Genomic DNA, 25,147 nt, shown 5'->3' on the forward strand with positions numbered 1-25,147 from the left:
TGTTGTTGCCTCAATGTTCTTATTCTCACTTACTCTCATGGAAGAAGGGATGAGAGAGGCCTTGCCTTCATCTGCTGCTTCTGTATTAGATGCTACCAGCCCAGATGTAAGATACTGCAAGATTCAGTAAGACACCAAAGTATCTTTAATACACCTTTCACTGCTAAGGTCCAGTCCTACTGTGTGGTCCAAATTTGCTGCTGACTGCTGTGTGTCCAGGGTTGGATTCCACAAAATGTGCATTCAAAAATTATTGGAAAAAAATCTCTTTTTTTTATTTATGAAATATTGCAACAGAGGATGGTTTGCAGATGTAATATGAACTTCCAATGCAATGCATTTTATAACGCATTGAGTAAGAAAATACACATGGGGTGAGTAAGCATGGTGGATTCCTTGGAGTATCACTGTCTGTGGTTTGCAAAAAACAAAGGAACAGTGAATGTACAGCACGTTTTCTCTGAAGGTATACTAATGTAACTATTTCTACACTATCTAAATTGTTGCACGTTTTTTAGGCATGGTATGAAATGTACAGATAGGTGAAATGCCAGCAAATTTACAGACGTTTTGTGTTGCTTTTGTTCTTTGAATCTTTGTTGGATCTGAAATGATACCCACTTCAGATGTTTGTAACAACGGTTCTGTTCCCCTGCTTTCCTTGAAACACACAACTCTATTTCCCTTCTCTACTTATCAGATGTTATCACCAAATCTGTGCTGGAAACCCTTATTAAGTTAGGTTAATTTGAGGTGGAAGATTACTGAAGAAAGCACTGCATTTTTTCACGCTAGTGATAAATTGTTAACTTTGATTTATCCGAAATCTAAACCTCTCCCATCTTTCCATGTCTCTTTCAGCCATATTTAACAAATCATTCTAAAACCTGAATACATATTAAATCATGATGTGGTGCCAGAAACATAAATAAAGTTTGCTATGTTATCTACAGCACAGCATATGCACGTATGTATAGTGAAGATGAGAATGATTTCCCTGAGGAACCAGCACTTGCACTGATGCTGTATTCCTAGGAAAAAAACATGCAGATGGGCAGTTGGGCAATTGCTGGATACATAAAGCTGATTGCTCTTGCTGAGATGTAATTTTAAGAAGATCATTCTAATCACTCTTGAGGGCCACCTATGAGGAGCAGATGGGATATGGTCCCTTTGTATGCTGAGCTTTAACACTGAGGTATCAGAGTGAAATTGCCCATCGGCTTTGGTAAGAGTGTATTATCTCAGTATATTACTCTTCTAATTGCATAAGGATGGAAAGTTTCTTTGCTGAAGGCTTCAGAGCCAAAAGGTAGTTTGGCAGCAGTGGGCCTTGTGGGAACACCAGCCACAGTCACCAGGAAGAGATTTTATCCTTTACTGATTGACTCTCATAACTGAATAACAGCATTTAACTATTTCAGTGCCTCAGTGATAAATGATTAAGGGAATTTATGAATACTTGCTGTTATCAGCTTCCTTGCTGAAACATCTCCTTCCCAAAAGTTACATGAGAAGTACAATTCCAGCGCAGTTGTTATGCATATCCTACAGCTTCCAGTGCATGCAGCATAGAGTCAATATGCACTTATTTGAAATTTATCCTGGTGCAAAACCAATGGCCCATCTCTTGTATTTTACAACGGTTTTACTTTTTCATGGATTATATTGCTTTTCCACAGATTTAATCAAAAAGTACATAATTTTCCTTTGCAGCTCCACTAACTTCAAATGTACACTGTGATGAAACTGAGATTTGCTCTCTTTAAATGTGATTTTAGAACTGATGATAGAGTGATGCAAAACACAAGGAGAACTTTTGGAACTTTTGTACTTCTCTGCAATAGGAGACGCTTAAACTACAAAGGCATCCTATTTCAAAAATTATTTTCATCAGGAAATAAGTTTCACTTGTTTTTCAGGAGTAACAAAATACCTGCCCATATGCAATTGTTTTATTGTAAGTGGAGATATCTGTCTTATCTTGTTTCGTTCAAGAGTACGTACCCATGTATGTTATACAGAAACACAACACATCTGAATGTCAAAGAAAGCTCCAGTATACTTAAAGATAACGAAAGACAATTGTAGTATCAAGAACCAGTCACAATGTAGCTTACTTCAACATGTTAGATTAACGTGCATTGTTAAAAAAATAATTGCAAGATTCACTCTAACTTAGGTAAGTAAATGCTTTGTCCTGTAAGCAAGATTTGGAAATACTTATGATTTTGCTAAAGAATTTGGGTAATTTTGCATACATGTCTTAAATTGTGTTAAAAGCAGCTACTATTAAGTCAATGGTCTTATGTTTAACTGTCATGGCTTTTCCAGGCTCCCATTTCCTGTATTTTCAGTGCCTGAAATAAAAGTGTCTTCAGCAATTTTCAGCAATTTGAATATTAAATAAGTATTCAGAATATCAGTGTAATGCTAGTCAGCTTTATAGCAAAAAGCAACAAAGAACACATCTGTACAGGGAAGAGGATGAACATGGACAAAACAAGTCAGCTAAGTAATTTGTTGGTTCAGTGACTTCTTTAGGATGGTAGAATGGCCTAACTATAAATTATTAACGTAGCAGTTAGATAATCAGCATGCTGTAGGTCTGTTTGCCACAATTCTGATGCTTTTTTTTAATGTAATGTATCTCCGGATGCAATATTGACTCTATTAATGCAGTCTGCATCCCAAGACTGTGAATGAAACAGTCTATGCTCTATTCTACCACTGGCACATGGTCCAAGAAAGTTTTAAGTTAGTATAGCAGTGTAAATCTTTGTAGGCAAGATAGGAATACTCTTTCAGTCTCTTGCATCAGCCTTATAAATGATCATTAATGTTGTGCCACAGTGTTCTTCCTGTGCTGTCAAGGCAGGAGTGTTTGGTCATTGCCTTTATCTTTCTGCACTTGGCACTGAATCTCTGGGGCAGGATGACAGTATGGCAGGACATTACAGATAACATGCAATGATGTGAGATTTATAGCTTCTTGTGAGGAACAATAGATCTTTCGCAGTGCTGGGTAAAGTAAAGACCCAAGAACACCACACACTGCTTCACATTTGTCACTGGGCCTTGTCTATCCATCAAGGATCTCATGCTTTCCTGCATTACTGTTGATGTTATACAGCGTGTGGGCTTTTTCATATCCCAGGACAGAAAGCTTCCTGTGATGGATGATGGCATCTGTTAATATCAGAATAGAAAAGCAATGAGTGCTTTGAATTTTTAGGATTTTTAAATGGTAGAGAAGCTCATCAAGGACATAGCTCTGTTGCAACTCTGTTTGTTTTCCAGCAAATGAATCCACTAGCAATACAAGCAACCCAACAATGTGCCAGCCACCTGGTGACAGCCTCAGTCTGGTCTGCTGAAGCATTAACAGACTGCCAGATGAACTGAGGCCTAGAGCTTTTAGTGAGGCACATCACAAAAATAAGCCACTGATTGTTTACATGAGGATAACTGACAAAGAAATTATCTGAAATCCAAACAGTAACAGTTCTGTATTTTCGGTATGTTATCACATACACAGTACTGTTTGTGAATTACTAGCCTGCCTAAAACTGATCTAACTCTGAAATTCTGAAACCTTGTTGAAATAACAAAGCCTCACAGGCTTAAGTGCTGCAGATAGGGGGGAAACCCACAAAATCATAGGAAAAAAACTTGATAAAAATGTTATCTGTTGTAATTAGCATCAGGAAGCTAGATTCCCAGAACCGAAGAGTATTTGTTTTGTGTGTCCTAGCATTAGGCATCTTGGTTGTATTTTACTCCTTAGCTATAAGGAAGAGATTGGAATGCTGGGAAAAAGATTTTGTAATTAAAAATGAAATGCACCAGAATGTGTGACATAGCTGGTGAGCAAAACAGTCTCTGCTTACAGTTCCAAAAGGCACAATGAAGCCTTATTTACTCATTCAAGCATAACAAACATGTCTTGCCAAAATCTATGATGCAGGCTTCCTTAAATTCTGTTATAAGGATGCTCAAAGAATGCTCACATCTCTGTACTGGCATAAGGGCTGACAGAGACTAAAGTTTCTTTTGTCCTCTTGTTACAGAGGGAATGCCTTCATTTTCACCACTGTATTCAGTTAAATACAGCAACCCGACAGAGACAAATCTACTTAAAGGTACATGGGGAAAAGATGATTTATCTTCCCTGTCTACCTGGAAGACAGAATCTCAACTTAGGAGTTTTAGGACAAAGGCTATTTTATCACGAATTGCACCTACAAAGTGGCCTACCTCTTCACTACTGTCAGTTCCTTGAAAGTTATCTTCAGCTTGGGTTTCCCCCTGGACGTGGTTACTGTCTTGCTTCAAATCCAGAGGGAAAATACAGTGTTCTGGTGATATATTTGGGGATTTCCCATGAGGAGCTGATCGAGGTCTTGATGAAAACGTGAAAATCTCTTTATGATTCATGTTGTGATCACCCATTTCATTGTGCTGATGTTCAATAGAGGTGATCTCCGGTGAGGTTACATCACAGCAGGCTGAATCTTGAGTGGCTGCGTGCTGCTTGCTCCCATCCAACTGCATGTTCTCAGTGAAACTTTCTGGAAACACCCATTCATCTGAAATGCAAAATATTTACTGCAATGTAAAACATATGAACTACACTTTATACTGATCACTCTCTTTTCTCATCGGGAAAAATAAGGTTTTTTTTTAATGCAGATGTTCTGATGTATACATTTGGAAGAGTGATGAAGGTGCACTGACAGAGATCAGGCTGTTTTCTAGGGAGGTGAGCTCAACCAAAACATTTCCTGATCAAAGCTCAAAAAATGCACGGGACACAACACATGACATGCAAACTTGTAATTTTCAGAGCTGAAACTATCTAGCTGTTAATTATTAAAATTGGCAATTTATCTTTTTCTATGGGCTTATTTTTGTGGCTGACGTTTTCCTTTCAAAAACCACACATACTTGGTGGAAAGTTCATCATATTGCAATCTGCTGCTTCTTTATTATTGAATTTCTACACTTTCTTTTATGTCTAGAACCTATGGTTTAAATCTCAATTTCAAACTAGAGCTCTATTGGAAAAACAGCATGACATGAAAAATGTATGAAGATATCTGTTTCACCAAGTTTCCCTGAACACTGACTGTACTAATCTGCCAATTTTGAAACAAACAATAAACTACAGAAATGGATTTAAAGATTGAGTGCACCAGATAAACACGAAAAGACCATTTTTACATTCTCATTGTTAAGTTATATTTTACTGTTTGGAATGATGACATTGAAAAAAAATGTCAATTTGATTGATTAAAACCAATCTCAAATAGCATCTGAGAAAAGGAGAACTGCTCAAGTATGCAATACTCCCTTATCTTCATTAAAGGTAGTGTGGTGTGGATTATTCACTAGATTTGGAAACTTTCTGGCTCCATAAAACAAAGTTACCAACCATATTAAAAAAAAAAGCCCTCAATAAAAAATACTAAAAACCTAATAATAAAGTAGCACTGCAATAATAAAATGCCTGCTGTCACAGAGCAGAGTAAATTTACTATGGAATTTGATTCTGAGTTTTGTTAGAAATAGTTATTACTCTAGGCAGATTCAGCTTTGGGAAAAAAAAAAAAAGAACTAAATGAAAGCAAAAGAAAGAGAAAAATGAGAATGCTGGCAGGAATGCCTGCCTTCTTACTATGCTGCTCTGATTCTTCCAGTTTACTGAACACAGCCAGTGAAGCTATTGAAGTGCGCTTAGCATCCTGCACAGCAGTTTGTACCAGGTGAAAAGCAGGGACGTAACACACCTTGTGTATTCATGGCTGGCACCTTGTGCCAGGGGAGAACATTTCTCAGTCTCTAAATGAAGAGCCCCTGTTGTCAGAAGCCTCAAGGCTTTTCATGCCTCATACTGTACAATACCAACTGCATTTTGTAAATATACAGACATCACTTTTAAACTGTAGGGGACTCTAAGAGTTGCAAGCTGAACGTGTAAATAATGCCATTTGTTTTAAGTCTCAAGAAATGAGTGATGCTATTCATAGCTCTTAAGAAGTACCTTTTTCTTGTGTAAATCCAATGGCGTTTTGTTTTGACCAATAACTACAGGTTTGCCAAAGGATACGAGAGCAGGGTTCTCTCTTTGATCACTTAATATTGTGTCACACTCACCTGAAAACATATCTTAATTAGCCAGGTAATTGGATTTACATGTAAAAAGCTGCATGCAGATACAACTGAGACCGCAAGAGAAAACTTTAAGTCTGGAAGGTTTTCAAATGACATTTTACACGAGGTATTGAGTTCAGCAACTTCAGTAACCTGTAATCACTGTGCCATTTTGTTAATGGTCTACAAGAGAAAGATATGGAGAGTTTTCGACCAAACCAAATCCTATTATCTCTCAACCACAAACTATACTGCAATTTCTTTTATACTCAGCATTTACATGTCAATTGTGATGAACAATTTGGAGCATCTTCTTAGCAAAATATGTAAATTGCTATGTAATCACAACGCTGCAGCAAACACGATAAATGCAAGAATGATCACCTAAACATCTAATTAGTTCTTCCACACAGTCAGACTTATGGTAAAGCTTCTAATTGCAGCCTAACATTTTAATGAAGGTTTCAACATTGCATATTTAAGATTGACAAACTATAAACAATACTTACTCTTCTTTTTTTCTTGCTAAAATATAATTTACTTTTATAAAGGTACTGTGTACCTGCTAATGGAACGTTTGTTGATTTGAGCTCTGTGATAAATCTAGAAGATATAGTAAATAATAGTGACCAATCTCTAAAGAAATAAAAATAACTACCTATGAAAGTTCTCCACTCATGAAACTTAAGGTAATATTTAGTCAAGCCAGTGGCACAAGTGTAGTGCTGCCCCAAGGTGACCAAAGCTGACGGCTGCACAGGGTTTAAGAACACTAAGCGTCTGGTTAGAAGAGAAGAATTTATATGACAGATTCTTGTTGCTACAATTTGTTTTGTATAAAAGGAGAATCAAAAATCATATATGCTTTGCTCCTGTTTAGGGAATGAGGCTTTGTGCCAATGAATTGCCATGATGTAAGTACGTATGCACACATCAGAAGTGTGAGCACTCTGCTTTTGGCTGAGTCAGTGCTCTTGAACCAAGCCTGTGGATGTTGGCTATTGGGCAAGATCAGTTGCCGGCAGTTTCTTGACTTGAAGATGAACTTGAACATGAAAATCTGTTCTTCCATTCTCAGAGGTTTTCTGAGTCTGAATTGCAGAGTCTGAAATACAAGCCAGATGTATCAAATACCTGTGAACATGTATGCTTTTCCTACTTGAGGTATGGAAGAACAGCATACAGGGCATTGCTCTGGGATACAAACATGAGGTTTATGGGATTACAATCCTGACAGTGTGCATGAACAACTACTGCAATACAAGTTATCGCAGTAACCGTTGTTTCTTTGCTTTTATTAGTATTAGGAATTCAATGTGAATGCAAACGATGAATGGTTGGTAAGGATGAGTTAGGAGTGTTTTTTTTCCTTTTTTCTCATCTGATAATGTCAGCATATGTTTTACCTTCTTTTGTAAAGGATTTGTACAGTATTTTATGCAAATGTTGTATGGTGTAATTTTATTTAACATTAGTAGGGCCCTCATATTTTGTGTCGTGCTTTTTTCCCCTTTCCCTGTGAACTTTTCCTCAAAGAATGCCTACCATTTTTCCACTGTCATCTCTTGAGAAGTTCAGAACAGAGGATAGCAGATTTTTTTTAATGAATGATTTGCCTATGGGAAGTTCATCAGAACATCCAGAAATAATAAGAAAAAAGTAAACATTCAATGTTTGGGGTCTTTAGTGTTAAATTTAATAGAGATTTAAAGAAAAAAATATTTTTAGTTCTTTCCCTTTAATAAAGAAAGCATGGAATTTTTCTTTTTCATCCATTCATGCACTGGTACTCTGCTTAATCCTACAAATCTTTATCAGTGCTCAGAAGCACTTTTGTTGCAGGGTATTTGATTTCCATAATCCCTACAGCACATACATTTTTATTTTATGTGAACTGCTTCTGAGGCCTTTGAAATTTACAACAAATAGTCCTCTGACCCACACAGAACTGAGATGTAAAATAACATAAAATTAGCAACATATCAGTGATTATCTCCCATGTGTCTTTGTCTGCATTTTTTAGACATAATCTTCTATGACTGTTCTTGTCTGTTGATGGATCTTGTGGTGAGGGGAGCTGAAAATCTGTTCTTCCATTCTCAGAGGTATTCTGAGTCTGAATTGCAGAATCTGAAATACAAGCCAGATGTATCAAATACCTGTGAACACGTATGCTTTTCCTACTTGAGGTATGGAAGAACAGCGTACAGGGCATTGCTCTGGGATACAAATATGTTCTGAACAGCACGGGAATTTGTGGGGCAGCAGGAATATGACAGACAAAGTCAAAATTTAGCACTATGTACAGAAGGGCAAAATACAGAAGTACACAAAACAGTCTTGCAAAACCTGCAAAGTTATCAAGAATCACTGCACTAGCCCCTTACATGCACAGCATGAGGTAGACAGGAATATGTTTACCCTGCAGCTATTGTCAGCAGGTGGTGGTCCTTGGTTCAAAATGCTTACAAAACCGTCAGAGAACGAGCATTTTTTCAAGACCATATAGGAGAATAAGCCATAATTTCTCATAAATGTATTCAGTAAATTAACTGGGTAGTAAAGGATTAGTAAAACTGAGAATTAAGTCTTACATTCTGAAGTCAGAATCCTGAAAAAAATTTGGCCATTTGTGAGTTCATTACATATTGTTCCCTTTAGACTCTTACCATTCTGATGAACATCTTTAGCTGCTTGGTGAGTATTTCTTTTATCTCCTTGACCTAAAAAATCATTGCATGGTGAGAACGACACCTCCAGTCTCTCAGTGTTTTGTAGGGATTCACTTCTTTTTCCTGAACTTTGAAGTTGGTATGATCTATTACTTTTGCTACCCAGAGTCTTCGTTACCTTGAAAGACACCATCAGAAAAAAATATTGACACACACGCATACATATGATGCAGCCTCACATCAATTCTGAAATATGTTTTGGGTGTAAGTCTCCTCCTTCTTACTGGTCAATCTCTTCTTTGGTAGAAGAGGAAAAGTTTTGTTGCAACGTAAGTCTTACCTCTGCAGATACCCTTGTGCTGACTCTTCTGTTTGAAGATGGAGGTGGTCCAAGGATCTTTGATCCAAATGCAATATGTGACACATCCTGAGTTTTACTGCTGTTCTTATTGCCTTGTCTTCTATTAACCAAGCGAGCTAAGTAAAGAACAATCAGTTTTAAAAATATATTACAGTACTTAGAATAAATATTAATAACTTTAAAATCAACAGAAATGAAAGAGTTATCAGTCCTAGACATACATAAAAATTATGTTCCTTTATAGCACAATCCCCAGGAATTTGTACTCAAAAGTTCACTATCTTTTTACTTTAAGCAAATAAGCATTTTATGGAAGAGTGTCAACATACAAGCAAGAAACTTTTGGTCCATTATACAGACATATTTCTAATCTCCTTGCTTTAAAGTTCTGTTTAAAAAGAGGCTACATTGAAACACACAAGAAAACTTAAATGATTTCTGTAGAAATTGAATGGAAATCTAACCTGTAGCAGTAAGAAAAAACAGCTCTAACAAATAAATAATAGTCCTTATTGATATTTTTTACTATTTAAAAGATTTCTGCTATAATTTTTTCAAGGAAAGAAAATGCCAACTGCTCTGCAAAATAAAAAATGATTGTCAGTGGATTCTTCTTCCCAGAGCTGCTAAATAAATTAGTGTAACCTCACATTAATTTAGAATTAAAACTTGCAATGTGTGAAGGCTTTTTTCTTGCTACAACTTTAAGTGTTAAATTACTACCTTACTTTTGAGATGAGACATCTTCATGAAGCAAAGAGAAATCAAGTAGAAACACATTTTGTAGATTTTCTTAAGCCTTTTTATAGAATTGATTAATATTCATTCTAGATAAGTTCTACTTCCATTGCCAACACAGAAATGAAAAAAAGATCATACATTAATCACCAAATATTGTAGATTACTGTGCTAATAAGCACAAAAGAAGCCACTTTCTGCCATTAGCTTTTTCCTTTGTTTGTGATGTGACATTTGGTTCCTGCTAACAGCTGCCATCTCACAAGATTAGATGACCCAACATCAATTTCTTTAATTTGCTGACTACCTTGGGATGTTGTTAGCTCCAATTATAAAATCTGATTTGCATGAAAATTTCTGTTTATGAACACATTAATTGACTGCAATTAATTACCTACATCAACACATAACAGTGTGTTGATGGCATAATGAAATAATATGTGTAATTAAAAGTGGATGAGACTAAAAATAATTTGGTCTTTTGGATATCAAATAAACAAAATGTTTAGTGGCTAAAAAACCCATCCTCCAACTGAAATTTACTTAAACATACCAAAGCTTCCATTTTCAAGCAAGCTTGGTGTGTGAACTTTGAAACGCATGTCTGGAAGTACGTCATGTTTGTAAGATGAGGTTAGAAATAAACGTTAATCTTTAAGCTAAAGACATTTCATTTGTTTCATTTTCACATAGGCCAGGGATGTTGAGGTTTCTAGCTTCAAACAAACTTTTTGCTGCTAGTGGTTTGGATACAGCACTCACACTATTGTACTTAATAAGTTTAATTTAAGAGTCGTTACATTTTATTTGAAGACAATAGAAAAATATAACGTGCTTTTTCAGCAAACATCTGTTATCTGTATGCATGCTGTGTGGACCCCATTCGCAGTATTTTAAAACAACAGAATACCTGTTTCTTGCATTGTTACTGGAGAACTCCTGCATTTTATTTCTGGCTTGTGAATTTTAGCCAAGTTCAGCAGTTGTGTAACTTGTGGCACGTCTGTATTTAGCTGGCAGGATCGAGGTACAACACCTGTGGGCTCACCTGGTGTAAATGGCACAAGGCACGTATCTAGAATTAAAAAAAATTGTCTTCACTCTCAGGTGACACTGGCATAAAATTGGCTTTACATTTCTAGGTAATTAGATAACATATATTGTAGATTACCATCATTTGTAGCATTTGCTACAATTCTTAATTTTGAAGAGAATAAACATCTTAATTTTTAAGATAGTATTGTTTATGATTTTAGCCAAAGAATACCACCTATGGCTAGAATAGCCAAGTGAAACAAATTTTTTGATTTGTCAATGAACAAGTGAAACAGAGACACAAAATACATTTTGTTAATATTTTTTTACAATTATAGTTTTCATTCTAATTGTGATATGCTGATTTTTAGACAAACTGAACTTCTGAAAATGGCAGTGGTATCACAGAATCACAGAATCATAGGGGTTGGAAGGCACCTCCAGAGATCAGTGGTACTGGAGTAGCAAATAGCAAAGTCCTGCACATGCAAATAAAAAATTGGACAAGACTTAATTCCAAACTTTGTATACACTATTCTACACTAAACCAAAAAGCTGCCAACCTATTTCTTCTTGTGTCAGCAGGTACTGGTAGAACGTGATCTTACTGCTTTCCCTTTGATAACCAATATAAACTGAGTTTATGAAAGTTGTTCTGTACAAAATAACATTTTCAGAGTCAGAACCCTTCCTGAAGTACTGATGCAAATTCTTACAAGTTCCTGTGAGATGAGACTGTAATAAGCTAAAGAATGTTAGCCAGTTTTCCTGGAATAGGAGGAAAGTATAACTCCAAAACTAAACACAAATAACGAGTCAAGAATTGAGTATCTGATAGAAAAAAATCAGCTGTCTCGTGTCATATTACAGTAGTGGTCATACTTATGTAGCCAAGATGAGTATTAACTGTTATTGTTTCACCAAGCCCATATATTATTTACTACAGTGAGACAATACATAGTAATAAAAAAACACGTGTAACCTTCGAATTACATGGAAGTCGGAAATGAGGTGTATATCAAGCTTATATACCTCAATACCACAGGGCAAAGGAGATTAATTCTTCTTCCCTCTCCATTTCAATGATCTCATTCAAAAATACTTTCTTAGTATATGTGGTTTCTCCTTTCTACTTGCTATCATTGTAGGAATACAGTACGCAGCATACACCAGTACTGCAGAAGAGCAACACGTTAACCTTGGGAACACTACTCCCACCACTGAGGAGGTCAAAGCAAAGAGCTCAACCCTCACCACAAGTTACACCATCACTGCACTCAGAGCTGAACTGTCCCAGCCATCTGATAGGAAAAAAAGCTTTGTCAAATAATTAACTGAAAAGTAATTAATAACAAAAAAAACACTTCTATTGTTTTTCAGTAATTGAGTATGAAGAATCGTGCTATTTTTATGCAGCCAAACCTTGAGCTGAAACCTGATTTGAAGCCTTGCCTACAGAAGGAAATTCATAAGCACACAGAAAATACTAATGCCCACCAGCTGTGTAATAATCATAGAAATGATAATCCAGTAATTAAAAGTGCAATATTTTACCATGCATACAGTTCATTAAAGCTGTCTACTCATTATGTTAACTATGTTTTGGAATTCTGGAACTCATTTAGACCGTTTATGTTCACTTCAAAATCTGTTTAGAATGGACAAGAGAAAAAAAATGTGCTGATGGAGTTAAATTAAATTAAAGCCAGCGCTGCCTCTCAGTGCAGCTTCTGCTGAGAATTTAGTGAGTTTTCTCTGTAGTCATTTAGTGAATTAATATTTTTTCCAAGCTCACAAACAAACAAAAAAATGGAGTAATCACAATGATTACCTACTCTCCCTTCCTGGTTTAGGTCTTCCAAATGCAAGACACATTTTGTTACACTGACAGTCCTGCTAAACATCTCTCCTTCAGAAACCAGAGCCCTTTGTTTCTGGAGTTTCCTTTGAAAGATACAAAATATGTGAAACTGCATTTCTGAATGCTGAACTAGACCTATTTTCTTCTAAAATAAATAATGACAGTTGTGCTTTTTCAGTTTCTCATCTATTACTGCAAATTCCAGTGATTAATGAAGATCTCTTCCTTGGAAAAAAAAAAAAGATACAGCATTATGATCCCACTAACCTACTTTGGAGACCAGTATCCTCTGAGCACTGTCTTGCTCTATTACAAATACGATCTTTAATTTTTCAGTCCACCACCATCATTATTTTCCCAACGAACAAGGATACTTCAGGATAAAAGAACTAAGGATCACAGACAGGTATTCACGATAGTTTGACACGATGCTGTTTTGTTCAAGTTTTGTCTTGGATTATTTAAAAAGAAATCCTTCAGCAGCAGTGAAACTGTGCAACAAAGAAAACCAGCAGTAGCCAAATGCTCTTTTCAGACACCCTCTTCTTGGCCCAAACTTTGCCTTCTATCAGAGTAAGACACTGTTGGAAAAAAATGCTCTCTACTTCATAAATCTTGTCAGAATTCCTTCAATAAGATGCTTTTAACGAAGTTGATGCTTAAGCAGAGGAACATTCATATATTTGTCACCTGAAGTCCAACATGAACAGATTTAATACACTGCCCCGTCCCTTTAATTTTCAGGTAGTCAGATAATTTTTCAAGCTGTAAATCTGAAGACCAGGAAGCTTTTGATTTTATAATATAAACAGTTATGATTAAGACTAGAAAGCAATTATAACACACCATTTTCTTCAGCTGTATCTTGAGGCTTGGATTTTAACGTGAAGATCTTCCTCAGCTTACAGTTAGCTGAAATAATAATTCCATCCAAGGACTGGAAGATGGCTCCTCTGAATGTTTCACTGGTGAATGCTACCAGATCAATACACAAGTTGCACCACTAGAAAGAAGCAGCAAAATTATTTAATAAAACCCAAACACTATTCACTGCAGAAGTGTATTAGTGTACAGATCTCAGTAAATGAAGCCTTTGTGGAGTATTAGATCCTTGCAGGCTGTGACCCACAGTGCATAACATTTTGATATTTAAAAAGATGTTTCTGTGCTTGCAACAACTATGTAAGTAACTCACTACATATGACCTAATGACTGCCAGTTCAAGTGAGCTCAGTTCCCTACCACACCCACAACACATTTTGCAGCTATTTCAAAATAAGCAACTGAGGAAAATGAGGAAAATGTTTAATGACCATTTTCCACTTGCATATTGTTGGTTTTTATAATACAGAAATGAGTAGCTACAGTATCTATCTGGATATGGACCGCAATAAAATTCAGTATATTCCTAGGAAAAAGGTTTTGCATAAAGCAAATAATACTAAAAAGAGAACTAACAAAATATGTCTTCTTGTGGCTTTGTGTCTTCCAGATAGAGCCTGAGATGTTTAAGAAGAGCTATGCTCACCTGTGTTTCTAACAGCTCTTCTAAAGAGGTATTCAAGACTCAAGTTCTTACAAGGTTATATGGTAACCTCCCAGGTTTTCTATCCTGACAGGCATTATCATGTGCCCTGGCTGGGTATGGGAGAAAACAACAGGGAGAATGTGACAGCTATTGTTTTATTTTCAACAGGCTGATATATAGTGTTTTATATATTCTAGAAACTGGAGAAACCTGGAGCACATGAAAGTAGTCATCAACTATAATTGACAGCTGCAGCTCCAGCATATGTTATAAAAGGTCACTACAGGAAAAGGTACGTGTGAACAGGAGCACTATAAAGAAGAATGAGAGACATGGCCACAGGCAGAACAGACAGTAAAAGTGACAGATAAACACAACACAAACAGTATCAATCTTGGAGAACAGTATTAAGTGGCTCTCATACCATCCAGTACGTGGGACACACACATACTGTGAATCAATTGTGCTCTGAAGCAAACAGTAATTTCAACAGGTCTGTAGACTTATATAAAATCCTTCTGATAAAAAAGTTCTGCTCAACCACAGTTAAAGGAACACTCCCCAAATACCTACTATTTTGCGCCTGATCATAAACAGAGGAATTTTTGCATGCAGAGGGGTTACAGACAACTCCTTGTGGACTGTTGATAAATATAATCTTCTTTTAATATTTCCTAAATCAGTTATCCTGCAAAATAAAAGCAGGAGAGAACAGGATGGATCTTTGTCAATTCAATAACCCAGTATCTTTAGCAATCACAAAAAACCCTATTCTTCTTATGCAGAACCTTTGTGTCAGTGATAGCAAATAGAGAATTTAAGAATTCCTTTCTACAAGATGAGTAATGAGATTTCTTTCTCAAATTCAACCTTGGTGGTGATATTCCTGCATATATAAAATCACTTTACATGCTAATTTTATTTCAACAGTCTACACTCTTTCCTAGATTTCCATAGCTCTTTAGACTATGAAAGAATTCAATTTGTTTGAAGTGAGAACCCAGCAGCCTTTAATAATCACACTTGTTTCTTCCCCTTAAGCTTGTGTTATCTTGGGATACACTGTCACCTTCTAACTAGAAAAACATTATTTGCTTTCCTTTCCTGAAAAGAGCCCCTGTCATTCTTAAACATAACACCGTCTGCTCATTTCACTTTCTGACACACACCTTCATGTACAACATAATACAGAAGTGCATCGTTCACTATTCAGGTCGTCTCACAATGACACTAAGGACACTGAATTGAACACTTGTAATAGATTTAGACCACAGCCATGATCACAAATACTAGGTTTGCATTCAACTGATAAAGAGACTGCTTATGTTCTGCTTTATTCAAGTCCTAAGAGCAGCAGAACGTTGATACTGGCCCACAACATCACTCTGTGATACTGAATAACAGACCTTAAAGGCTGCAGTCTCTGTGGGGAAATCACGATAAATTTTCTTGTATTTCTGAACAACCCCATTTCTAACAGATGGGTATTTCTCTATAATTAGCAGCCCCTCTGAGAAGGTGACAAATAATTACTGTAAACAACTTTCTGTCACTATTATTTTTTTAAAAAGTAATTACTCATACATAATTATGATTTAAATTCTGGGCTTGTGAGACTTTAAATTGAAATTGTGAGAGTACCCTGTAGATTACTTCTTTTTCTTTTTTAAACAAAAATATTTTTAATTAGTAAGGACTACCTGCTGCTGAACTAATGAAATAATGTCACCCAAAATTTCCTGATAAACATTCTGAAATGTTCTCAGGATTCCTGGGGTCAAGTGAGAAAGACATCCACTCTGCTGTGTTACATTTACATCCATTTTTGGCAATTCAAGACTTCAACAAGGAGATCATTCAGTACAAGACAATTGCAATTAAGTGAATACCAAAGGGTTCTACTACATAAAAACATAGAAGTTCCTTCTATTTTCCCACTAATGTTGTGAACATCACACAAAGTAAAAGAGGTCCAGAGGCCTTCCAGAACTTGCTGGATCTTCACTCTCCCATTCTGATTTATTCATCCTCATAAGACTGGTTGGTGAATCAAAACAGAACTGAAGAGTCTACTAGCAGTTTCTTTTGAGAGATCAGTAGTTCCACAAATAAACTGAATGCATCTTGAAGAAAGAAATATCATTTCTGTGCCAGAGTACAGCATTACGTCCTCAGCACTGCCATCAACAGGAGATTTCAGTATCAGCTGCATGTATATTTATGAATGGATGAATGATACCATCAAGCTCTTGAAAAGTGCTTTCATCACAAGATCTGAAAGTGTCTTACAATGGTAGGATTCTGGGCTTGATTTTACTTTTGATGAAATTGGGGCCAAATAATTCCCCTAAGATCATCAAGTTGGCCATACAGCTAAACTTGCGCCCCAGATCCAGGCGCAGCTCCATCCATCACTCCGCTTCTTTTATACACTTCGGTGAAAGTGTAGGACTGCATTTTTCAGAAACTCTCCACTCTGTTCTCAATCTTGCTGCTCAGAAGTGCTGTGCAATTGAGGTGCCAAAGAATTCCAAAGAATGGCAGTAGTGGTTGTTTGAAACACCTCTAATGTCTTGGTTATGCAGTTAGCTGAGCAACTAGGTTGAATCAGGCAGTTGTAGGAGCACCAAACAAAAACAGTGTTCTTGCTGAAACACACAGTTATTTGCAGTGGAAAATGTTGATATAAAAGATGTCATGACAAAACAGTACCAACCCGAACTTAAACTATGCACAGCTCTGAATAACTGGCAAGAGAAACTTTTTTTCACTTCATAATATTAGTTCAAGAAATACGTTGAAATGTCATAGTTTATTTTTATATCTTTAAATTTTTATCTTTCTCCCTCCTGAAACATATTAGGTACCTTTGCAGTAAAAAGGCTATTAGTAAATGTACAGCTTAGCTACATTCCAAAGTGCAATAAAAACATGATTAGATAAAAATATGCATGTTTATATCACGCTCTGAAACATCAATCTAAAATAAGATGCTTTTTGTGATGGCATGAATGCCATAAAGAAGAGGCAAACCCTAGATATATAGTTATAAGCACACCTAAAGAAGTTTAAAACTTATTTCAGTAAATAAATTTAAAACAATAAAAATATTTATATTTTACAGTAGAAATCTGGTGAAACATTTGGAGAAGGGGCAAAACTGAAGAAAGAAGAGGGTCTTAAAATTCTATAAAATAATTTATTTGCTGGGACAGTAAAGAAAATTATTCAGGAAGGGGTAAAACTTCCAGACTCTTCAGTTACATTGCTTCCTGATTTTCAAAGACATATTAAAAAAAATCCATATAAGAGTTAATATATTTTTACAACATCTGTGTTTGAGTATTTATATCTAAGGGTCAGACGTGATAGAAAAGTAATGAGACCATGTTGAGAAAAATGAGGTAGTCAACAGGAAAATCAACCTCATTTATAATAATATTCCTGTGATCAGCAGGTGCATAACTCTCCCAGCTACGGCCATTAACTGCATTCATTTCACACTTAACATCTACATTTGCAAATCATTTGAAAGTAAAATTACCTTCCAATTCAATTTTCAATTTTATTTTATATATTCTACTTTGATTGACTATTCTCCTCACAATGGTAACTGTAGCCAGATTGCAAGTAAATAGTAACAGCTACCCAAGAGTATAGATAAACTCATCTTCTCAGATTACCTATTCACTTTGTTGTATGTATAATCATTTATAACCATTTGTTAATGTTCAATTCAAGGCTTAAAATGAACTTAGAAAAAATGACATTGGACTGTTGAAGAAATGCTTCATTTATCAGGCTCACTTGTTCTTAAAATGAAAGTGTTTTTTCTCCTTATAAATGACTTAACCTGAAAGTTTACCAAACAGGAAAGTGGGTATTTTATTAACGTTGCTATGCAAGAAGCATACAATTGTCATACAATTTATTATTCACAGAAATTTCCACAGATCCTGGTCAAAATCCAGGCAGGAAACAAACAGGTACATTTTAACTATTAGTATGTTAGCATATTAGATTTTAGTCATCTTCGAGCCTTCTTGTCTATAAAAGTGATTGTTCTTCATAAATACTGGGTAGTACCAACATCCCATTTTAGAGACAGAAAGAGCAAAGGAATATCAATGGTTTTGCGATTTGCCACGGTCACAAATTCTCAAATTTGCTTTTTCAGAGACAGCTTCTATTTCATTCATGTTTTATTTTACATAATACTTGTAAATTGGAGCTACTGAACTGGTGGCCTGATCATCTGAAATCCAGAGCACTGAGTTTTGCCGTCGTTGAAACAGTTACATTGATAATCAATCAAATATCTACAAAACAAGAGATGAAAGAGAGTCACATGCTGCCTACACCTAGAGAATAAGTTATGAAGAACCACCTTTCATTTTATATACTGAAATTTTCAATGTTGGTAATCATTTTCTGGAAAGAAATAAGGAAACAAAAAACCACCCACTAAACTCTTCTTAAACAGTATCCATAGAATGGCAGTACGATCGGTGTCAGGTTCATTAAAAGAGAATGAGGAAATCTGATTGCTAGAACAGAAGTGCTTTCCAAATATAAGCAATTGTGAAGAATTGGAGACTCCTAAGCTCTTTCAGCAAGATAATCAACATATTTGCCATCGATTTCCCAACTGAAAGAATGAGCTGATATTTTCAGTGATCGAGAATAATTTGTTGTGACAGTTTCATTTCATTACTTTTAGAACTGTATACATTCCAAAAGAAACCAACAAACCAAGAAAACCAAACCAAAACATTCTTGAAACGGTCATTAATTCTTCTAACACGTTCACAGAACTTCTATTAATATGTTAACATCTTGGTTTTGATATCACCTTATCTGTGTGGCTTTTTCTCAGTTTTATAATAAATTCTGTTTATGGGAAGTTCTTCTGAAACACAGCGAACTCTATCAATTCATTTAGAAAACTGTAACTCTAGAAAATAGCTTTTGATTTCCTCAGCATAGATGAAGTATACATGTATACATTCTAATAAGTATTAATAAGTGGAAAGTTCAGTGCAAATATTTTTTCCAGAATCGAAACAAATTACCCTTACCATGCACTTATTTATGCCTGTAGCTAATTCTGTTGTCTCTGTTATTCAGTTTATTGACTGTTATTCTCTGCACTTTCTTTTTCATTCCATAAATTTATCTATTTCAGAAAGACAATCAGTCCTTTCATATTTACAAAGAAAAGGTTATATTCACACCTGCTATATGTATGTAATAAATACCTTAATTATAAACAAATGTATCACATTTAATCAATTTATTCTAATTACAAAGTTATATGAACTGCTAAAAAGTCTGCCCTTTAAAAAGAACTACATTTTCTTGCTCACACCAGATCATGTTATTTACTTTACTTGAACATTTTGAACAACAAACTCTACCAACTAACTGGATGGCAACTGTTAGGTCATGACCTGAACCAGTGATTGAGCACCTGGCAAAGGGGTGCAGCCAGGCCTGGGAGCACAGGTGGAAGCAATTCATGTGTGTGACCCTGGGTCCACCCCCTCCCTAACCGCATTTAAGGCCCAGCAGCTGCAAGAGAAGTATGTCTATTGGAGACTGTCTGCTTTGGAGTGTTTAGGGAGTCTTGATCCTTGGAAAGAGGTAAGTGATTCCTTCTTTATTTCTGAGTTGTAACTGCTGTTGTTCTTGGGTCTAAAGCAAATATCTGCTGCTGCCTGTCCTTACACAAACGTACACAGGATTTAGTTTACTTGAAGTTACTTAAATTGATCCAATAGTCAAAATACACATAATTAACATTATCTTAAGCCTTAAAAAACAAACAAACAAAAAAAACCCAAACATTTCTGTAACATCATAAGACACAATCTACCACCATGTTAAGATATACTCTATTCACTAAATCACGTACCTATGTGGTAAGTTGAAAAGGACTTGCTCCCTAGCAAGTTGAAAGTTAACAAAAGAGAACATCTCTCCCATTAGTTCCAACAGATCAAGACATAATTAAGCAAAGACGCTGCAGTACGGCTCAAAATAATTACCTTCAGGGTATTTCTTAGGACTATGAAGGAATACTGCCATTCAAAAACTTAATGTCTGTAGTCTTGAGTGTTAGAAACACCTCACAATAGACGTTTCCACTTTCCTTGTTGCTCTTAATAACACGTGTTCAGCAGTCACCTACTTCCCTGCTTCAGTTCTTCATTCCCACACTGAGTCCTCCTATGACTTGGAAAATATTACTTTTAAGCATTAACTGGGACAGTGAGACCTACATGGAGACAACCACTCTGTAAGGCTGCAAGCCCTTGAATCACTGTGCACCTCACTCTGCTCTTACTTATGATCACTACTGCTGTATGTCAGATCACAACTTTGCCAGCAATTTTCTTTTTAGGTAAACAATCATTACTCCTTCATTTCTTTGAACTGCAAAAGAAAAAGGGGTGGGCAGTTTGAGGGATTGACTCAAGTAGTTCTTTAAACCTCAAAAGAGGACATTCTAACTGACCTTTATCACTTTTTTCTTCCTGTCTTCCTAAACTATTAACTTGTCAGAATGCTCATAGTTTTTCTTTGCTGCTGACATTTGAAAAGATGCACCTCACAATCCTTTGTAATTACACTTATTTGAGTGCTATTTCTTCCACCTGTATTGTGGATAAATAAAAGCTGTTCTTGCTCTCAGCAGTTTACCATCTTTGTAAAGTATTCAGAACCTGAAAGTTCATGTATTGTTCAGAAATATGTCTTCTCTGATTTAATTACATCAGGATATGATAGTTTTTTAACATACACTTCCTTATAAATTATTATAGAAGAGACTGTCATGAAAATAACTGAAAATTGACAATGCTCAACTTCTTTAGCCACCTGGATCTCCAGGTGTGAGTGATTTCCTCGGTGTTTCAGGATGTGTATTCTGCCCCACCATCTTCATTTCTTTCTTTCCAGCCGTGGTAAATGTATCCATTTAGAAACAAACCTAGAACCTATGGTTTTTAACTAAATCTTCTTTATCTTAAAAAATAAGAAACATTTTCAATTCTTCCTTTTAATAACTGGAGAAACAAGAAATTACCGCTTAGAGAATATTCTTGTTCTATGGTTGCAGAAGACTAGGGAGAGGGGTTCAATGGAAGAACCTTCTGCATAAGTATGTTAAAAACAGTCTATAGCTGTTGAAGGGAAACAGTTCCAATGTCTGAGAGAGCCCTGGCTGAAGCGGTACCAGTTTCTCCAAGAAAACAATTTTGTACCCATCTTTATCTGCTCAGCCATGCAAATATCACAAATTCCCCTTTCAGTAACTTTCAGAGAAACAAGTGATTCATGCTGCACAGAGGGGGTACACGTTCAAATACTGAAAGACAGGCTGCTGAAAAAGAAAGATCCAGCATTACCCCCCAAATGGTACTCAGATATGGACTCAAGAAGGGCACAGAAGAGAAGGGTGTTAACGAAGATCCAGATGGTCTTGAGGTACTGGAGAAAGATGAACTAAGAACTCAAGAGCTTTTAAGAGGCACAGCAAGAACAAAAATCTTTAGGTAACAGGGAATTGAGAATTGTGGAGAAAAAAGAATGGGAACTATATGCTACTGAAAAAAATTCAGGGAGCCAAGGAAAACAGATACTTCCAACAGGCAGGAAGTAAATCTGGATGCTTGCAAGCTTTAAGAAAAAGCTCAAACAATAGAAAAAGCCTTTATCCTGATTAGGCAGCAGAAAAACAACTACCCTCTTTCAGAACAAATGTTGGTGTAACTAGTGACAGATTTTTAAACTAGGACTGTGCATTTTGTTTTCAGTTCTATGATAATTGCACAAATCCTTTCAACTCTGACAAGTAGAACACTGCTCATTTGGAATGTATTTCCTAAAATACCATGCATGCTGTGCTGTTGCATTAGTGAAAGTGATGACTGGAAGAATGATTAAAAAATAAGTTGTTTACTTACAAGTATATGAGTTAATCTCTGCAGTAAGCTAAAGAATTTAACATATTCTAAGAATGTTTGTGTTTTCGTATTTCATGCTTGACTCAAAAAATTCAAGGAGCAAACCTCATTCTTGCTAAACATCAGAATTTCAAATAATCTCACCAGATGAATTTGTTATATGAAGTTTACCTTCAGTCTTTTCCATTAACTTCAATACAGTTAGAAGAATGTGGTAGAACTAGCATGTGTCCTGCTTCTAATTTGGAAAGGCTGGTCTAACCTTTGCAAGACAAAGATTCATTTTTCTAATTGTTCTGTACCTAAAAACATGCTGGGTCCTTAGACTAAGATGAATAATTTATCACATTTCTTGCTAAAGCTAAGAGGATGACTAATTATTATAGCATGTAACTCGCAATTCAAGCTATTATGGTGTCTGTGAATAAATTAGCAATATAAATGTAGTGAGTTCTGCTTACTGAAGATTTGAAAGTAATAAACCTGTATTTTCAAAAACAACAGTTTGAAAAATGGAAATAAGGTGTAACAATCTATATTCTACTGAACTGTTCACAAGCCCTGCAATAAAACTTACTGGGAGCTGGTGCAAATGCCTAAGTCGTGCAGGCATTTCATGCCCTTTTCATCTGCAGGATCCTCTATACGTAATTAGCTGAACTTTGACAGAAAACTTCTTTAAACTTAATATGAATGTTCTGGAATTTAAAACTGAGTTCTCACTTATTTGGTAAATCAAGAGTATCTCTTTGTGTTATAAACCCCCAAACGTGTGAACAAGGAATAAGTACCAGCCTTAAATTTGATGCACTGCAGGAGCTTTTTTAAAAAAAGAGGGATCAAATTTAAAATACAGACTCTCAACTTTAAATTGCAGAATGTAAGTCCTGCACGTGGAGTGAAATAATCCCATCAGTATGGAAGGTTTATATAAATAGAAATAAAAAGTACTGTAACAGTGACTGAGCACTGGAACAGATTGCTCAGATTCTCTGTGGACTCCTCATCCTTGCTGAGACCTGTAACCTGGACTAGACAGTCTCTGGAGGCTTCTTCCACATTCAACCACTATCCGATTCTGTGAATGGCTGCAGCATTTTCTTATATTTTTCCTAATGACTCATGGTTGTGAGGAGAAAATAAGGGAAACAAACCCTAGTATCTCTATGTAACTACAGCGAATTGAGAAGAAAGCTGTCAAGAATCAGGGAGGAACCAGTTGTGGGAGTAATTCCACTAATGATATCAGATGAAGGAAAACAAGGAAGGAAAAAAAAAAAAAAAAAACAAACACAAAACTTGCCATGTAATCTGAAAGATCTGAAGTGGTATTGATAAGCCTTCAGTTGAGTTTACTTTTCTTGCCAATGTGGGAAAAGACATGTATATCTATATAACAGTTGGATAGTTGTTAGCTTTTGGTACCCCTGGCAAATTTCATTCCTACCTTCTTCCAAGTTGCTACCCAGAATGAGGTGGTACTATAAAGGGGACTGACCTCTACTCAGTAAATATTTATTAGCATGTAGACAAGAACACTTTCCTTCCATCACAACACAGTTCTGTATCCAAACTGTTATTCACAAAGAATCCTCTCCATAACAGATTATGATATTGGCTTTCTCTGCAGAGTATTTTGACAGGAATGAGTTAGAAATGTGTTCAGCTCTGTTTTTTAATACATACAAGCTGAAACAATTTATTATTGCATACTTCTATCCTGACTGGATGCCCAAATGCAGAATTGAGAAACTTCTCTTTTTTGTCAAACACATTCTCTCTTAAACTGACCTCTATGCAGCATCAGGATAATTCAACAGACTCTAAATTTGTCCTGTCAGCACAAACTAGCCTGGTAAGTCAATAGATTTTGAAGTTCACAAACACTCCTATTGTAAATCTTTGTGTGTTTAAAAGTAACATTATCAATGTTGACTTTTAACAATCTACTTTCAAAATAAATTAGTAAATGTTATTCCCACACACTCTATAAAAGAACCTGGGGAAGAGAAAAGGTAGGGAGAATTGCAAGGATGCATACAAGCCTATGTAGCACTTCAGTATGTAACCAGAAATTGAGCTCATATTCTTGTTCGTGCTTCAGACAACTCCACTTTTCTCTGTATTTTCTTTTGTTGGGATAGCAATGGGACAATGTAGAAGTCTATTTTCTCACATTAGAAGCTCTACTCCTTTGCTGTGAAACTTACTATGTAACTTACTAATTTCATATGACATAGAACATATAAAACAAACCTGTAAAAAATGAAGTATAACAAATGACTGGCATTAGAGTACTTTAAGAAGAACGAATGTATTTGTGCTTGAAGAGATGCCAAGCAGAAGTGCTAGCACCTGCACATGTCCATATATTGGGAACTAAACCAAGAATACTAACTCAACCAGATGCTGTTTTCTTTTATGCACAAATATTTTCCAAACACTGAGTTACTTCTGCATTTCAGAAAGGTAGCAAAATCTGTAATGCTGAGGGTTTAACAACCAGCTACTGTATTTACAGCAGATGGCTATACCCAGAATTACTAATAGCTTTGCTATTATTTGCTTCAAAAAGGCTGCATGCATAAAATGCTCATCACCATGGTTTGGATTTTATTGTGCTTCACCAGATTTTTAATTCACAATTTATTTTACATATCCGTTAAGCAGATTGATACATAGATTGTTCATGTGGTGATATTCATCTATTAATGCCCCATAACAACATATCTACATTTCTGCTTATTTTTTTTTCCAAACAACAAGCAAGACAGATAACTGAAACAGTTGTTTGTACGTTTAGTATTTATGACAGGAATCTCACCTGACCAG

General features: G+C 35.8%; 1 protein-coding gene across 1 annotated transcript in view; it reads right to left on the reverse strand.

The window, feature by feature from the left end:
• CFAP20DC (CFAP20 domain containing) overlaps nucleotides 1–25,147 on the reverse strand; it is a gene marked incomplete at both ends in the record, with an annotated part of 56,488 nt that overhangs the window by 25,080 nt on the left and 6,261 nt on the right. Inside the window, 7 exons of the mRNA XM_079540484.1 lie at nucleotides 4,258–4,589; nucleotides 8,137–8,283; nucleotides 8,823–9,003; nucleotides 9,166–9,302; nucleotides 10,835–10,999; nucleotides 13,667–13,823; nucleotides 14,922–15,036. Of these exons, the coding sequence (XP_079396610.1) occupies nucleotides 4,258–4,589; nucleotides 8,137–8,283; nucleotides 8,823–9,003; nucleotides 9,166–9,302; nucleotides 10,835–10,999; nucleotides 13,667–13,823; nucleotides 14,922–15,036 (1,234 nt within the window). The remainder of the gene's footprint in view (nucleotides 1–4,257; nucleotides 4,590–8,136; nucleotides 8,284–8,822; nucleotides 9,004–9,165; nucleotides 9,303–10,834; nucleotides 11,000–13,666; nucleotides 13,824–14,921; nucleotides 15,037–25,147) is intronic.

Source organism: Tetrao urogallus (assembly GCF_951394365.1).
Source record: "Tetrao urogallus genome assembly, chromosome: 10".
NCBI lineage: Eukaryota > Metazoa > Chordata > Aves > Galliformes > Phasianidae > Tetrao > Tetrao urogallus.